The sequence below is a fragment of the Pongo abelii genome, chromosome 8, assembly GCF_028885655.2.
Source record: "Pongo abelii isolate AG06213 chromosome 8, NHGRI_mPonAbe1-v2.0_pri, whole genome shotgun sequence".
In the NCBI taxonomy this organism is placed as follows: domain Eukaryota; kingdom Metazoa; phylum Chordata; class Mammalia; order Primates; family Hominidae; genus Pongo; species Pongo abelii.
This window is the reverse complement of record NC_071993.2, coordinates 15,685,987-15,704,857: the sequence shown is the minus strand read 5'-3', so window position 1 is coordinate 15,704,857 and position 18,871 is coordinate 15,685,987. Positions and strand designations below refer to the sequence as shown.

Here is an 18,871-nt window from a genome sequence, read left to right as displayed (position 1 = left end):
CAGGCTGATCTCGGCTCACTGCAACCTCCACCTCCTGGGTTCAAGTGATTCTCGGGTCTCAGCCTCCTCAGTAGCTGGGATAACAGGCATGCACCACGCCCGGCTAATTTTTGTATTTTTAGTAGAGACAGGGTTTCACCATGTTGGCCAGGCTGGTCTCAAACTCCTGACCTCAGGTGAATCTGCCCACCTCAGCCTCCCAAAATGCTAGGATTATTACAGGCCTGAGCCACCATGCTTGGCCAAAATATACCATAATTTATTTCTCTATTCTACTCTGGATGAAAATGCGGGGCTTTTATTATTTTCCTTTTTGCAATTGTTTTTTGTACATATCTTCCAGTACACATGGGGAAGAATGTCAGCAGAGGATATACTTAGAAGTGGAAATTCAAGATCAGAGAGTATGCTCTATTTAACTTTACTACATAATATCAAACTCTTTTTCAAAATACTTATGCCAAATTACACTCCTGTGAGAAGTGGGTGAAGTTTCCATTGTCCCACACTATCAGCTAACTGTCAACATGATCTGGTTTTTGAGCCAGTCTGGTGGACAAGAAATGGTACCTTACTGAAGGTTTAACTTGCGGTCCCCTGATTCCTAAATGAGATTCAGCAGCTTTTTAATCTTTGTTGACTCTTTATTCTTCCTGTGCAGAGAAATTCTTGTTCAATTTTTTGCACATATTTCTTTTCCTTTCTTTTCTTTTTTTTTTTTTTTTTTTTTTTTTTTTACAGTCTCTCTGTGTCACCCAGGCTGGAGTGCAGTGGCACGATCTCAGCTCACTGCAACCTCTCCCTCCAGGGTTCAAGTGATTCTCCTACCTCAGCCTCCCAAGTGGCTGATATTACAGCCACCATGCCCAGCTAATTTTTGTATTTTAAGTAGAGATGGGGTTTCGCCATGTTGGCCAGGCTGGTCTCGAACTCTGGACCTCAGGTGATCCACCTGCCTTGGTCTCCCAAAGTGCTGGGATTACAGGCATGAGCCACCACACCCAGCCTTTTTTACACATAGTGCTACTAAAAGAGTTGACTTTTTCTCATTAGTGTATAGAAATTCTTTTCTATTCTAGAGTTTAGGCACTAATCGTTTATCAGTTACAAAGATTGCCAATATCCTTCAACAGTTTATGGAGTTTGTGGGGTTTTTGAAAAGTCAGATTTATTGGAATGTAAATTACATAAAGTAAAATTCATCCTTTTTAGGTGTCCAGTTGAAGAAGTTATGACATCAAAAGAACATACAATATAGAACAGTACCATCACTCCACATAGTTCTTTTGGACTACTTTATAGCCAGCCCTTCCCCACCCCGAGACCCTGGCAAGCTTGGCCTATTTTCTGTCACTATAGTATTGCCTTTTTCTGGAATGATCTATAATGTCATGTAAGTCATTGGGAATGGTGCTGGCTTCTTCCACCTAACCTAATGCACTTGAGAAACATCTATGTTCTTGAATGTATCAGTAGACAGTTTCTTTTTATATACATATTTTTTATTATTATACTTTAAGTTCTGGGGTACATGTGCAGAACGTGGAGGTTACATAGGTATACATGTGCCATGATGGTTTGGTGCACTAATCAACCCGTCATCTACATTAGGTATTTCTCCTAATGCTCTCCCTTCCCTAGCTCCCCACCTCCCAGTAGACCTCGCTGTGTGATGTTCCCCTCCCTGTTGTCCGTGTGCTCTCATTGTTCAACTCCCACTTATGAGTGAGAACATGTGGTGTTTGGTTTTCTGTTCCTGTGTTAGTTTGCTGAGAATGATGGTTTCCAGCTTCATCCACGTCCCTGCAAAAGACATGAACTCATCCTTTTTATGGCTGCATAGCATTCCACAGTGCATATATGCCACATTTTCTTTATCCAGTCTATCTGGATGGGCATTTCAGTTGGTTCCAAGTCTTTGCTATGATGGTTTCTTTTTACTGCTGAGAAGTATTCCATTGTATGGATGGATGTCCAGTGAATGGTTCATCCATTCACTCATTGGTGAACATTTGAGTTGTCTCCAGTTTGAGCTATGAAGAATAAAGCTGCTATAAGTATTCATGTGCAGGTCTTTGTTGGAACATCTGCTTTCACAAATGGAATTACCGAGTTGTATGATATGTGTATAAGAAACTGTGCAACGGTTTTACAGAAAGGCTACACTGTTTCCATTCTTCACTCCCACCAGCCATGCATGAGAGTTGCAGTCATGCACCATTTTTGCCAGCACGTGCTTTATGTTGGTTTGTATTTAGTCATTCTAGTAAGCCTATAGTGTACCACTGAGTTTTTGGTTTTCATTTGCTTAACGACCAGTTACATTGGGCATCTTTTCAGTGCTTATTTGCCATCAATATCTCATTTTTGGTGAAGTGTCCCTTCAAATCTTCTACCCATTTATTACTGGGTTTTCTGTCTCTTTATTATCGAGTTGTAGAAGTTCTTTATATATTCTGGATACAAAGCCATTTACCAAATATGTGTCCTGCGATTATTTTCTCCCAGTCTATAGTTTGGTTTTATATTTCCTTAATAGTGATGTTCAAGAAGCAAAAGTTTGATGAAATCCAGTTGATTAACTTTTTAATGTTTTGTGTTCTTCGTGTCCTAATTTGAAATAATACTGTTCCAAAGTCACAAAGATTTTCACCTGTATTTTCTTCTAGGAGTTGTATAATTTCAGCTTTCACACTTGGATCTATAATTATAAGCTAATTGTATCTGGTGTGAGGTGAGGGCCAAGGTTCTTTTTTTTCTTTTCTTTTCTTCTTTTTTTTGAGACAGGGTCTCACTCTATCTCCCAGGCTGGAGTACAGTGGCGCAATCAAAGCTCACTGCAGCCTCCAACTCCTGAGCTCAAGTGATCCTCCCACCACGGCCTCCCAAGTAGCTAGGACTACTGGCATGCGCCACCATGCTGAGTTAATGTTTAAACGTTTTGTGGAGATGAGGTCCCACTATGTTGCCCAAGCTGGTCTTGAACTCCTGGCCTCAAGCAATCTTCCTGCCTCACCCTCCCAAAGTGCTAGGATTACAGGCATGAGCCACTGTACCTGGCCCACTTTTCCACATGAATACCTAGTGCCATTTGTTGAAAAGACCATTTTTCCCCCACTGAATTACTTTGGCACCTTTGTTGAAAATCCATTATTATATGTGAGAGTCTATTTCTGGATTTGCTATTCTCTTCTATTGATGGATGTATGGATGTATGTATATCTTTCTAATCTATATAATAGTAAGGCTTGAAATGTAGGAGTATATCCTGAGATTTTGACAAATTCATTTGTAAATTCTAGTAGTTTTTTGTTTGCACATTTCCTAGTATCTTCTATAAAACTATGCTGTCTGCGAATCAAGACAGCATAGTTTTCTTATTTTCCCATCTGCATATGTAAAAGTTTATCCAATTATAAAGTTAGAGGGGACAGTCCCCACATGAGATTACCTGCCTTTTTCATGCCAACTGCAAATTCAGGTGATTCCCAAAACCACCCTCAGGGTCAAAACTTCAGTAGAAGTAGACAGAACTCATTGAAAGCTATTACACTTACAGAGATTATTACAGGGAAAAGAGACATTAAAATCAGCCAAGGGAAGAAATACACACTATGGAATCTGGAAAAGGACCAAACACAGGGTTTCCATCGTTCTCCCCTGTGGAGTTAAGGGATGTTACTTTTCTGCTACTGACCTGTGATAATATGCTTGGAGTATCACCTACCAGGGAAGCTCACCCAAGCCTCAGTGGTCAGAGTTTTAACTGGGGTTCTATGCCATAGGCATGACTGATTGATCATCTGCCCATGTAATTGATCTCAGTCTCCAAGTTGATTGATATGATGTGACCAAAGCTTCCACTCTATATCACATTGTTGGTCTTTCTGGTATTAACAACCCCTACTCTAAATCATATTGTTAGGATATCCATTGTGATTCAAGGCCCCAGGCAAACAAAGATATTCCTATCAGGCATAAAATTCCAAGATCTTACTCATTACCCCCCAGAAGCTGAGGGCAAAGGCCAGACCTCTTCTTGGACAAAGTTAAATTATTTGTTACATACTTATGCCTTTCATTTTTTTTCTTCCCTTATTGCATAGACTACAACCACCAGTGCATGATCAATAGAAGTGGTAAAAAGAGACATCCTTGCCTTGTTCAATTTTACAAGAAAACCATTCAGCCTTTTACTATCAAGTTTGATGCCAGCTGCAGGGATTTTGTGGACACCCTTTATCAAGTTGAGGATGTTCTCTCTTATTTCTACTTTTTTTAAGAATTTTTAACATGAATGTACGTTTAGTTTTTTTCAAATGCTTATTCTGTATATATGAAGATGGTTAAATTGTTTTCCTTTTTTATTCATTAAAGTGGTAAACTGATTTTTGATTTTGAATTTTAAACCAATCTTGCATTCTGCAGAATAAACACATTTAGTCTTGATGATTATCCTTTTTAGATATTCTGGGATTGGACTTGCTAAAATTTTGTTAGTGACTTTTACATCTATGTTCGTAAGAAGTACTGATCTGTAGTTTTCCTTTCTCGGGATATCTTTTTCTAATTTGGGTATCAGGTGAATGCTGGCTCCATAAAATGATCTGGAGGGTTTTGTGGGGATTTCTTTGTAGGAAAGTTTTGAACAAGTCAACTTCATTCTTAGATGTAAGGCTATTTATAATATCTATTTCTATTTAAATGGGCTTTGGTAGTTTCTCATTAAAGGAATTTGTCTATTTCATCTAAGTTGTTACATGTATTGGCATAAAGTTGTTCACAATATTCTCTCATTGTCCTTTTAACAGCTGTAGGATTTCTAGTGATGCCTTCTCCATCATTCTTGATATTGGCAGTTTATATCTTCTCCTTTTTTTTTCTTTTTTTTTTTTTTTTTTTTACTTTTTCTGATCAGTCTGGCTAGAGTTTAGTGATCTTTTCAAAGAATCCGCTTTTTGTTTTATTAATTTTTCTTTGTTTTCTTTATTTTTTTTCTATTTTATTGGTTTCAGCTTTTCTTGTTATCCTTTCTTGTGCTTTCTTTGGATTTGACTTTCTCTCCCATTTCTAGTTCTTCTATGCAGAAATTTTATGCTTGACTGCAGACTTTTTTTGTATATAAGCATTTAGTGCTATAAATTTAGCAGCATACCAAAATGTTGATATGTTGGTTTTTTTGTTACAACTCAGCTCAAAATATTTTCTAGTTTTCTTTGTGATTTCTTCCTTAGTCATGAGTTGACTCATGGGAAGTGACTTGTTTGATTTACAGATATTTGGAGCTAACATAGATGTCTTATTTTTGTTGACTTCTAATTTCATTCTCCTATCTCTCTCGATGAGAAAATTGCTATTTTTAAAAATCAGAGAAAACAACACAAGCATTATTTTTTACTATCTTATTTTTATATCTTTTCAAAGTTTACAATTAATGTATACGAACTTTTGTCTCCTTCTTTAAGCTTAGTGTATCTTAGTTTTTCTAGCCAAAAATAAGTTGAAACTGTTTCTTAATTCCAAAATAAATTTAAAATTGGGAAATGTTTCTATTTGTTAGGACGTAACTAAATCCAAGACAGCTAATGGCTGAATATAACTGTCTTTATTCTCAATATCCATTTTATGAGATTAATATTTTCAATATTACTGTCATTACTTACAGTTAAAAAAAAAAGGAAATTTCTATTCACTTTTGCCAATTATCAAAACAGATCATTAAAACTGGGTTTCTCATATGAAAGCAGTTACTTAAATAGCTAGATTAATGTCCAACAACTGACCACAGTTTATTCTCCAAGACTGTGTTAAAATCCTTTTTAGCCATTTACATAGCAAAACTCTTTCCTGCAAATATGCAGCAAAACATTGGTTTCAATGTTTAATACATCAAAGAACAAACAGCTACTGTTTGAAAATCTTCTATGTTCCGTCTCCCGGAAATTTCTTTTTTTTTTTTTTTGGTCCATGGTGTTTATTCTGATGTAATTTATCATGCATTATTTTAAGCAGTTTTTTTAATCTACTGTTTTTTATAATTAAAAAATAAACAAAAATGGATTCACTTACTTGAGTGGGAAAAAATACTGAGAATTGTTCCATTTCTTTCAAAGCTAGACAACATCATCTTTAAGCAGATTTGTATGCATTTTGTGGTACAAAGGATCAGTTTAGCACATGTCTTTGAGAAGTAAACTTGGCCACAAGAGACAGCACCACATACACTGAGTTCATGAAGAGTAGTAAGATTGCAGATTTTGTAAATTAATCAGGATTGAATGGGTATGTACTAAGAGAGACCACAAACATGAACAGCCGAGGTTTGCATAGGATACCATCCACAGCAGGTAGAGTCAAGACTGTTCCATACAATACATGGTAGTCTTTGCTATTTGGGAATGATAGGGTTTGAAAACAAGGATTTGAAACAGGATTCACAGCACACTACCAAATCCTCAGATTTGAATTTCCTGATTGCATATATACTTCAACTTACTGAAAACCTAATTCCTTTATTCCAGAGAAATGAAAACTAAAGTTCACACAAGAATCCCTACATAAATCTTTATAGCAGCTTTGTTAATAATGGCCAAAAATTGCAAACAACCCAAATGTCCTTTGATGGGTTGATAGTTAAACAAATCGTGGTACATCCATCCCATAGAATATCACTCAACCATAAACAGGAATGAACAATTGACAGATGGACCTTCAGGGAAGTAAGCAGAGTCAAAAAAGCCAATCCCAAAAGATTGCATCCTGTATGATTCCAATTATATAACATTCTTGAAATAACAGGATTATATAAATGAGGAACAGATTAGTGGTTGCCAAGAGATATGGAGGAGATAGGACAGAGGGAAGTGAATGTTCCTGTAAAAGGGGATCTTTGTGGTGATAGAAGTGTTCTTGACTATGTCAATGACAATATTCTGGTTTTGATATTATATACAGTATCACATTTTGGTTTTGCAAGCTGTTACCATTGGGGAAACTGCTAAATGGTACATGGAATCTCTCCATATTATTTCTTACAACTACATACGAATCTACAATTATCTCAAAATAAGGTTTAATTTTAAAAACAACTAATTCCTTGCTTCTCCTAAAATTCATTTCTCATGTTTATTGTTACCATTAACAGTACCCCAGTCTTCTTCTTATCTGAGGGTCTCACTGGGATAACATTCTATCTTCCATCTTAGGATGGAAGGCTATGCAGTGAGGGTCGTAAGATTACCACACTGGCTGTTTATCCTAGGCAGATTAGTTCAATATATTCTGTATTGCTTGCTTGATTTCTTCCTTCTTTCTAAAAAATTCACTTTGAAAACCATGAGGCCGAGTGCGGTGGCTCACGCCTGTAATCCCAGCACTTTGGGAGGCCCGGGCGGGCAGATCACGAGGTCAGGAGATCAAGACCATCCCGGCTAACACAGTGAAAACCCGTCTCTACTAAAAATACAAAAAGAAATTAGCCGGACATGGTGGCAGGCACCTGCAGTCCCAGCTACTGGGAGGCTGAGGCAGGAGAATGGCGCGAACCTGGGAGGCAGAGCTTGCAGTGAGCCGAGATCGCATCACTGCACTCCAGTCTGGGTGACAGAGCGAGACTCTGTCTTTAAAAAAAAAAAAAAAAAAGAGAAAGAAAACCATGAACACTGTTTCACTGATTTAGTTGAGATCTTTAGAAAATCATTCTTTACCATGGTTTCCCTGGATATGAAGTAGTCTTCAGTGGGTAAATAACTGAGTTTTGTGAGCCATGCTTTTTAAATGATTTTGACATGATGTTTTGATAGATTATATATTGCTTCATAGACTTCTATTTGATTTTTGTTACAGAACTGTGCCAGGAAATTTAAGTCATCTTCACTAAATACCACTGAAGCTTAGGAGCCCCCATGGTGCATTTTATATTAGAAATAGAGTAGATGGTACTTAGGATCTGAGTTCTAGATCTCACCTGCAACTAATCCTCTACTTCTCTGGACAACAGTCTTCCTTTCATGTATAAAATGAAGGGTTTTGATGATATCATCTCCATAGTACTGGTCAAGATTCAAATACATATGATTCTATGATCCTAGGGAATTTATGGCCAGTCCTATGGATTGATGACCATGAAAACAAAAATTTTCAGAGAAAATGTGTTCAGCTTCTATACTGTGTTTGGTCTCTATGCAAAAATAAATAAATAAATAAAAGTTTCCCAAGAACCTCACAATGGACGATGGATAGTGAACACGAACTCAACTCTCTGTTGCGAAGCTGAAAGCAAAGTCCAGCTTTGGGTGTTGAGATTGTCAAGACAGGAATAGAAACCCAGGCTCTCTGGGCTTCTCTCTGATAAAAGGAGCCTGTCATGACTTAAACCAAGTCAGAAAAGGGAACATAGCATAATGACAAACCAGTATAAATGTAGAAATGTTCGCAGTATCAGCCCAGCAAAGTTGTGCCCTGTTCCTCTTATTTAATATTGCACAGTAAGGACATATGCAAAGAGCTATGCAATTTAGCAACATTTCTGTGGGTTGTCTGTTTTCAAAATGTACTCATTCCTAGAAAACAATGCAGCCAAATTAACTTTGACCAAAAGCATTTGAGATGTTTTCCGAACATTTGTGGTACACAAACCAAAGAGTTTATCATAATTTTCCAGATGAAGAAAGAGGGATATACAGACATTAAATTACTTGCCCTAGGGTAAGAATATAACCCTATAAATTTTGCTAACATTTGAAGTTGCCAGAAGCCATGTTAATTATTGGATACCTTTAAAAGGGCACTATGACATCTGATTGCCAAAAGAGATGTTTTCTGTTGAGGTTACTTTTAGTTGAAAGTCTAGGAATTCTTTTAAAGACATGTTTTACCCAAAAACTGCTAGAAAACATTGGTTGGTTTTGAGGACTACCCTCTTAAGATTTCATAAAAATAACAATTTAGCTTGTAATCAGCTTTTTATATAAAATAATGCCATGTATTGTATGTCATTTATCCAATGCTCATTTTCTAGGTGTACGTTACAGGAAAAAATAATCATATGTCAAGTTAATATCCTACTTCCTTGATTACGCCATTTAACTCTCTGTCTCTCTCTCACACTTGAGATATCTATAAGACCACTCTATAACTCAATCACACTTTATTTTGTTCTGGCTCTGGGCCTGGCTTTCCTGGGAAGCCAAAGAAATATAGGAAGGAGGAATATACAATGACCACTCTTCCACTCTGATGCCTTCAACCAGATGCTATATTTCTTCATAACTGGACATTTAACACAACACACGGCATCCTAGACTTTTTTTATCTGCAAAAAAGAGTCCCATTTCTTGATATGGCTTAAAGCAGGGGTTAAACAACCCATACACACACACACACACACACACACACACACACACACACGTTCTCACATGTGAAATAGATGGATGTATGTATTTATATATGTATAGGTTTGGTTATTCATCTCAACTCAGGAACACTCTCCACTCTCTTCTTTAGTGCCCACGAGATGAGATGCTATAAAATAGTTGCCCTCTGGGCTGGAGAGCCTACAGTAGCAGTTTCAGATCTTCACCATCACTATAGTCATTCTACTGGACATCACTTTCAGTATTTTTCCCTGTAGGGAATATCTACTCAAATAAATTGAAAGCCACTTTCTTCTGCTTCTGTTAGTGTACTGTCCACTAGTAAAACATTCTTTACCTGGGCCATTGTCAACAATTAACAGGACATTTCATGTTTCAGAGTGTCACACCCTCCGCAGATTGTTCTGCCCATTCAAAACTGGGAACCAGAAGAGGAGCCCCACAAAGAGGAGGAGGTTGGACCATTGGTGGAACATATTTATGAGGTAGCCATTGTCTATGTTAAAGTTGTGTTAGGGGTTTATTCTTAAGCTCTGTGTAAATAAATTCTATGTAGCATTATTATTATTATCATTATTATTATTATTATTGAGACAGGATCTCGCTGTGTCTACCAGGCTGGAGTGCAGTGGTGCAATCACAGCTCAATGCAGCCTCGACCCTTCTTGGCTCAAACAATCCTCCCATCTCAGCTTCCTGAGTAGCTGGGACTACAGGTTCACACTACCACACCTGGCTAATTTTTGTATTTTTTTCTAGAGACGGGGTTTCGCCATGTTGCCCAGACTAGTCTCGAACTCCTGAGCTCAAGCGATCCACCCACCTGAGCCCCTCACAGTGCTACAACTACAGTAGACAGCATTTTAGAAGACATCAACCCAAGTTCTGAGCTGTATATGCTGCCTAGGTTCGTGCTGTTATGCTATCATACTGCAGTGGGGTGTAGTGGAGTGTTCTGTTGAGTAATCCTGGATATAATCACCTGTCCCTTAGTAAGAGAGCCGTTACATGGTGAAAACACTTTATCTTGTTACTGTTGTTGTTGTTGTCATTGTTGTTTTTCGTTATTTCCATTTTTTAAAATATTTGAACAACCTAGACATAAAAATGGCTAGCTTCCTAGACATTACTTCATTTTTTCCTATATATCAGATATCTTTAAAACCCACCCATCTTTTAAACTGAAGGTCACCAACTAGAAGGTACCAGATAGAAAACGATAGGAACTATTCACTATTGTGCTAAAAAAAAAAAAAAAATATATATATATATATATATATATATATATATATATATAAAAGCACCCAGGTGTGGTGGCTCACGCCTATAATCCCAGCACTTTGGGAGGCCAAGGCAGGCGGATCACGAGGTCAAGAGATCAAGACCACACTGGCCAACATGGTGAAACCCCATCTCTACTAAAAATATAAAAATTAGCTGGGCATGGTGGCATGAGCCTGTAGTCCCAGCTACTTGAGAGGCTGAGGGAGGAGAATCGCTTGAACCCGGGAGGCAGAGGTTGCAGTGAGCCAAGGTCGTGCCACTGCACTCCAGCCTGATGACAGAGTGAGACTCTGTCTCTAAAATAAAATAAAATAAAATAAAATAAAATAAAATAAAATAAAAGCACATGTAATATATGAGATGGGTAGATGGTACATAGATAAAAATAATTTTACTTTTCATCCAAAGAACCCAAATTGGAAATGAATATCTTATTCTGAGATTTTAAATAGTTCATTGATTAGTAAAATATTTTCCAGAAGTGAACCAGTGATGCATAAAAAGGAGCTGATTTTCTTTTCCCATTTCAGGCATTAAGTTGTGAACAGGGATCTGTTGACCCATCACCTGAAACATTTAAACTTTTTTCAGTTAGAAGCCAACATATATGGCTGGGCACAGTGGCTCAAGCCTGTAATCCCAGCACTTTGGGAGGCTGAAGTGGCAGAAGCACTTGAGGCCAGAAGCTCAAGACCAGCCTGGCCAACATAGCAAGGCCCAATCTCTAAAAATAAATAAATAAATAAACATAAATAATTTTCTAAAAAGAAACCAACATATAGCAAAGGGTTAGTTTAGTAGTTATTCAGGTTTTTGTTTGGTTTTGCTCTGTTTTTGTTTTTTTAAATACAGTCAATGCTAGCAGTAAAGAGTAGTTATTCGTATTCATTTTCAAGGGACCAGGCATGGAATTTTGGTAAAACCATGTTCCAAGGCATTCTCTTTGAGGTTCCTTCTCAATTAATGCCTTCTGCTCCTTTCCTATGTAACTCATGCCTCTAATCTAGTAATTCTGACTATGACTTTCATCTTGAGCTACAAGGGACATGAATAACATCCTCTAAGATTAACAATAAAGCCTTTTCAAAAGTGATGAACTGTTTACAAACGTAGGGAAGATGCCTCAACTCCTGGGCAGCATCAGCATGAAACCCTCCGTCATCCGCCCAACCTGTGGCCCAGATTCAGGAGCCTTGTCCACAGCTGGATCAAAGCTTTGCCTTAAGCTCTTTTGATAGCAAAAGGATAACACAGTCTCCAAGGCCACTCTGATTAAGAACCTCACTGGAAAAAAAGAAAAAAAAAAAAAGCTGTCAAATAATTTAATAAAGCTGTGTGTCCTGGTTTCTGCTCAAGAATGGTGAAACTTTAAAGTTTGAAAATATATTCAGACCCAATCATTCTCAGGGCAGTCCTGCTTCAAATCTTAGCATAAATGTGGATCATGAAAGTTTAGGGTAGTTACTGGTAGTGCAAAAAGCAATCATCAAATATTCTGTACATTGCTAATCTCGTGACTCAAAATATACAATCAATGGTTGCCAAACTTCTTTGATAAGGTGAATTAAACAGGCCATCTAATAAGCAAAAGCAATTATCCATTGTTTTATAGATCAATGTAATTTTCAGAACTGAGAAAAAAAGAAAAAGAAGAAAATCTCTGCTGACTTTAAATTTTGAAAACACTGGAATAAATGTAAATGCACTTAGTGTTTTAGGCAAACAATTTTGTATCCTCCAACTATAGGATTCATGTGTTAAAAAATGTTCATCTCTTTATGAGATGTGGCCTTTCTTGCCTTGAGATTTGCTGATGGAAACAGGAGGAGCTCAGCTTTGAAACACGCACTCGAAATGAACTGTGGTGATCATGGGCCTGCCTTGGCGCTTGATGGATGGACGTTCTTCCAGAGGGTGAAAGAGAGTGCATCACATATGGTTGCAATTGACAGTCAGTAGTCAAGAAAGCGGAGGCAGATTTCAATGTAAAGAGAGAGTCACTAAGTTTTGAAGGCATAAAATCAAAATTAAAATTTCTAGTGCTACGATTACATTAACATAAATTTAAAGCCAGCATCACAGTTATCAGACAAGGGCAGTATGGTCTTCAACTGAGGAAATCCACTCTTAAAGCTTCATAGATTGAAGAGTTTTCTCTAAACACCAGCCCATGATGCTTTCAGAGTGCTTCTTGCCATATCGACTCTGAATTTTCTTATTTTCCATAGTCATAGTCCAGATGACTTAAAAGCAATAATACATGCTTTTTAAAATGGGTATAGAGTATATGGAGTTTCATTTCATCTCTCTGCCTTCTGCTGTGTCATTAGATAACATGTCACTTGTTTACAGCTGCACAATATTGGACCAAGTACCATCAGTGACACCATCCTGGAGGTGGGCTGGCCTTTCTCTGCCCGGGATGAATTTCTTCTCTATATTTTCCATATTCAAACTCTGGGACCTCTGCAGTGCCACACTAATCCTAATATCAATCCACAGGATATAAAGGTAGGAGTCTGGTCTAATCAGTGGCTTTGTTGATTTTATTTTTCTGGTGTGAAAAAAATACAAACTGGGCTTGTTTAAAAAAGAAGAGTGAAATCATTTTAAGTTGCTTCAATGATCATTGATCAGACCTTTTCATTTTATAGTTAAAACATCAAGCCTAATTTAAAATATCCCTCCTAACAAATTTAAATTTCTTTTAGTTTTATTGCCCATGGTGACTTGTCATTTATTTCACCCATTTTAATAGACACCTTTTATTTTTGGCTCAATTAGCAGCACACCCAAACCAAAATCATAAATAGACATGTCACATCTGGGAGAATTAGTATAAAATGCTATTTTTAAAGTCTTTTTGGTCTATTGCCAAATTTCGTAAGGGTCTTTGCCAAAAGAGGCTCTTCCAGCTGCAGCCCATAGCAAGTGGAGAACTGTGATAATTTGCCAAGGGCCATGAGAACTCCCAGAATGGAATGTTCTGGACCCTATTCTTTAATCGAAGCTTAAAGCCTAGAGCAGTGCTTTTCAAACTTCCTCTGAATCACCTGGCTGTCTGTTAAAATGCAGGGGCTGGGGTTGGACCTGAGATTCTGCCTCTCTGCAAGAATCCACCTCCTGTATCTGATGCCAGTGTGTGGGCCCGACTTTCATTAACAAGGAGCAAGGAGCTGATCCCATCCAGATTAACATCCAAATTTGGCTTTCATGTTTTTCTGTGAAAGAAAGAAATTAATTAGCATAAGCCCTTGAAAATGCCACATTTGTATAAAGAAAAACAAAAGACAACATCATCTTGTAGTCAGATATTGTCCTTAGGAGATAACTTCATGTAAGAATGAACGTTCTCCTAGTAGCTACCAGGACACAGTGTCTCCATTAAAAATGGCGCAGCGCAGGCTTCATGGAATACCCACGCCACCAGCCAGGACACAGCAGGTCTGCCCCTACCTCAGCCAGTGACACTGGGTCATTGCTCATTCTGAAAGGCATTCTTTTTCTACCCAACATGCCTTCTATTCAAAGGGAAGACTAAAGGGGGTTCATTAGTAAAGGACTTATGAGACAACAGCCTCCTTCTTTATGTGAAAATAATACATAAGGCCACTTGTATTACACAAGATTCTTTAAAATACTTCCTTCCTCGATTTTTTTTTCTCATTTCCTCTTTGCTCTTCATTGAGATGATTTTAAATTCTTTAAGGACAGTAGCTTATTGTAAAATAACATCTGCAAATGCAAATGTATAACATTTAAATAATTAACACTTTTACATATCCTGCACTGCATTTAACATGTACTTTCAGTCATAGATTCTTTGAGCACATGATTCTGCAGAGACCTCTAACTCTTTTTGAGTGTAATGTTTAGTTTATATCTGACACTATTTATATATGTTTGTATATATTATGTAACTGGTTTAATGTACACCATGTTGGTTGTGAGTTATTTGTTTTTTTGTGGCATACTGTGACTGCGATAGTACTAATAGATGACTTGTCTTAAATGTTGACAGATTCTTGCAAACCAAGCCATAGTATATACTAAGCATCTGGTGTTCCCTACTCCCCACTTATTCTTTTTTTTTTTTTTTTTTTTTTTGAGATGAAGTTTCGCTATTGTTGCCCAAGCTGGAGTGCAATGGCGCCATCTCAGCTCATTGCAACCTCCACTTCCTCTGTTCAAGCAATTCTCCTGCCTCAGCCTCCCAAGTAGCTGGGATTACAGGCATGTACCACCACGTCTGACTAATTTTTTGTATTTTTAGTAGAAACGGGGTTTCACCATGTTAGCCAGGCTGGTCTCGAACTCCTGACCTCAGGTGATCCGCCCACCTCGGCCTCCCAAAGTGCTGGGATTACAGGCATGAGCCACTGCGCCCCGCCCCCACTTATTCTTTAATGTATGTGCTTGGAGTAAAATTCTCTCTGAGGCTAATACTTTTTAAAATGCAATTCAATTATGTTCATTTTCCTAAAACTTTCAATCTGTGGAAATTGAATATAAGATTTAAATACAATATAAAGTAATATCTCCCTTAAATAACTAATCATAGCAATTTGTGAATTTTTGAAATTCTAAATTCATAGAGAAGGTGAAATGTTATTACTTTCAGGTTCTCAAAGTACTGTCACCTATACTTAGTAAATGCTCCAGAGAGTCTAAAGGAGCTTTTATTAATAGACATTAAAAAACAGATAATCAAGAGAGTTTATATTAGTGGCTATAAATAATTGAGACTACTGGAAATTATTCTCCTCTTATGATGCTAAATAATTTTTTGGTGAAGTTGCTATTAACTTACTTGGCAATTTAATTTTTCCTAGAGAATGCAAACATCATCTTTTCTTGATATGACTTGGACTTTAGTGAAAAACAAGTAATCTCTTACCTGTTGTCTTCAACAGAATAGATCTGAGGAATTTTTAATTTTAATAACCATTTTAAATTCAAATTGGCATGAAAATGAATTGCTGTTAAAAAAACAAAACTGTGCCATAGCCAGGCACAGCGATGTTTGTAGCTACTCAGAAGGCTGAGGTGGGAGGATCACGTAAGGCGAGGAGTTTGAGGTCAGCCTGGGCAACATAGCAAGACTTCATCTCTTTAAAAAAATTGTACATTTAGTTTTATTTTTAGTAAGAAGCAGACAGAGGATGGGCTTACTAAAATGAACAGGGAGGCAGCACAAATAACATTTGTCAAGGCAAGAATTCAATTCCAGTATCCAATCCTACTTACCGGGGAAGTGAACTAAGGTTCAATTCCTGATTATTCGGTTCCACAGTTTCTTTATAAGAAGAGTGATCTAGGTAGTAAGTGTCTCATAAACAGCTGCATCTGTGAGTAGTTCATATCTACAAGTTCTTCTCCCTTTCTGAGGATGCTCCAGTCCCCACTGGACTAGCCCCCAAAATGTCCCAGGCCACCGTGGGCCTGTAAGAGAGGTGCTCTCTCCCCAGCTTTCTAAAGCTGAGGGATTGGCCGTTTCCTTCCTACATTTTCCTCTTTAATCATTCCATTGATTTTCTTTCAGCAAAATCCCTTTCCCTCATGTTCAGATACACTTTGTAGTCAACGTCCCCCTTCCTTATGTATTCTTAAGTTGCCCACTTCCCACTGGAAAAACGCTCTCTTCTTCGTTACCTCTCCCTGACCCCCACAGATCTCTAGGAAAACTTGTGAAAAATAAGCCAGACTTCCTAAGAAGCATTTTAGAGGTCACACACTCCAGGGATCCATTGCCACTAACTCTAAAGCCTTCACAACTTCCCAAATATGCCCTGAGAATCCCTACAAGTTCCCACATACTTCCTAATTTTTCTCAATTAAATCGATTTCCACCTAATGTAATGTGCTGAATGTAATGTACTTAACAAATGGATTTTCTTCTATTTTTTAAATTATTCATATGGCAGCAGTCCTGGACATTGTTATTTTTCTTACAAATACATACTTTGACGGCATCAAAGCCCTACTGAGGATTAAGTTGGGTTTTTGTGGACTGGCTTGAGAACTGAAACACCATTTAAAACATCGTTTCTAAAGAGAAATGCATTCTGAATGCCAAACATCTAGCCTAAAACCTTCTGAAATACAACCGGTCTATAACCTGGATATGCACTCCAAATACAACATAACCCTGAAAGTCTTCTCACATAAGTCTCAGCATCTGATAAGACCCAAACAAGGTTCAGGTTTTTTTTTTTTTTTTAATCACAGTAGAAACTGGTTACAGTTTGGTTATCTCAGCAAGTTACCCTAATGTCCCCAAAGTTTCAGGAGGAGATACTGACTGCTTTTGTAAGCTACCACTGGGATCATCCTGTAACCTATGGCTGCTTTAAAAAACAGTGGTGAAAAGTTCTCACCCACAACGATCTCACTTGTTGCCCAAACACAGAGCATTAGCAACTAAATTGGGGTGGGGCAGGGGCAGCCACACACAAATGCTTCTAGAAGTCAGTGAGTTCTTATTCTGAATATTTGTCTTGGACCAGGCGCATGGCTCTTGCCTATGATCCCAACTCTTTGGGAAGCTGAAGTGGGAGGATCACTTGAGGCCAGGAGTTTGAGAGCAGCCTGGACAACATAGCAAGACCCCATTTCTACAAAAAATAAAAATAAATTAGCCAGGCATGATGACACATGCCTGTAGTCCCTGGAGTCCCAGCTGCTCAGGAGGCTGAGAAAGGAGAATTACTTGAACCCAGAAATTGGAGGCTGCAGTGAGCTATGATCACACTACTGTACTCCAGCTTGGGCAACAGCCTGACATCCTGCCTCTAAACAAATAAATAAATAAATACTTGCCTCATATCAGGATTTATGGGATTCACTCAGCTTGGTTTGTCGACACTTTCAACCCTTAGGGCATGAGGGAAGGTGGAATCAACGGTAGGCAACAGGCTGGGGGCTGCAGGAGATCAGGAAAGGCTGGGTGAGCTGCACAACTGGTGTTTCCCCTGTGAATTGTCCCCAGGGCCCAACTGAGGCCAGCGTAGGGGCATGGAAGTCCCTTGAGGACGTCCCTTCCCACTTTCTCTTTTGCCTCCCAATGAAAATGTCTCTGCCTTTGAGTTTCTGTTTCTCCAGTGATAGTTTCTGCTTCATCAGGTTCAGCTGTGTTTTCTGTAAATTTAGGGGCATAAGCAGATGCCCGGGAAGGGTCTCCCTCCAGGCTTCAGGGTCTAGGTCAGAGACAGAGGATTTTAACATGGCACCTTATTCACATCGTACCATCTACAACATTTTGAAATGTTCAACTGTCTGCAGCATCCAAAGCAATCCATTAGAGCTAATTTTTTTCCAGATCCTTCCTGGAATAAAATTTTAGAGATGAGTAAAGTATTTCTCAACTAATCTAAAGCCAGTACAATAATTATTTCAAACTATCAATTTTCTTATTTGATGGGCTTTATCCTAGGGTTTGGAGAGTCCTGCACACAGACTGTTATCTTTAGATAAGATGAGGTCGAAAAAGTAAAACCTATTGAGGAGCCAGAAGTTTCATAATGAGTAAAGGATTTTTTTCTATTTTTTTTTTTTTTTTTTTTTTTGAGATGGGGTCTTACTCTGTCAGTCAGTCTAGAGTTCAGTGGTGAAATCTCAGCTCACTGCAACCTTTGACCCCTGGGTTCAGGTCATTCTCCTACCTCAACCTCCTGAGTAGCTAGCATTGGCACCCGCCACCACACCTGGATAGTTTTTGTATTTTTAGTAGAGATGGGTTTTCACCATGTTGGCCAGGCTGATCTCGAACCCTTGACCTCAGGTGATCCGCCCTCCTCAGAGGCTGGGTGCAGTGGCTCACTCCTGTAATCCCAGCACTCCTCAGCCTCCCAGAGTGCTGGAATTACAGGAGTGAGCCACTGCACCCGGCCTCTTTTTTTTTCTTTTTTTAAGACAAGGTCTCACTCTGTTGCATGGGCTGGAGTGCAATGGCACTATCTGCTCACTGCAACAACCTGTCTCCCAGGCTCAAGCAATCCTCCCATTTCAGTCTCCCAAGTAGCTGGGACTACAGGAATATACCACCCCACCTTGCTGATTTTTGTATTTTTTTTGTAGAGATGGGGTTTCACCATGTTGCCAGGGCTGGTCTCAAACTCCTGAGCTCAGGCAATTCACCCACCTCAACCTCCCAAAGTGCTGGGATTACAGGCATGAGCCACCATGCCAGCCTAGGATTTTTCTTTAATTGGCAA

General features: G+C 38.4%; 1 protein-coding gene across 2 annotated transcripts in view; it reads left to right on the top strand.

Annotated features, from left to right (window-relative positions):
• Nucleotides 1-18,871, top strand: part of ITGA8 (integrin subunit alpha 8) — a 199,316-nt gene that overhangs the window by 128,195 nt on the left and 52,250 nt on the right. For both annotated transcript variants that reach the window (XM_024253918.3, XM_024253917.3), the window contains exons 24-25: nucleotides 9,754-9,859; nucleotides 13,011-13,169. In XM_024253918.3, the coding sequence (XP_024109686.2) occupies nucleotides 9,754-9,859; nucleotides 13,011-13,169 (265 nt within the window). The remainder of the gene's footprint in view (nucleotides 1-9,753; nucleotides 9,860-13,010; nucleotides 13,170-18,871) is intronic.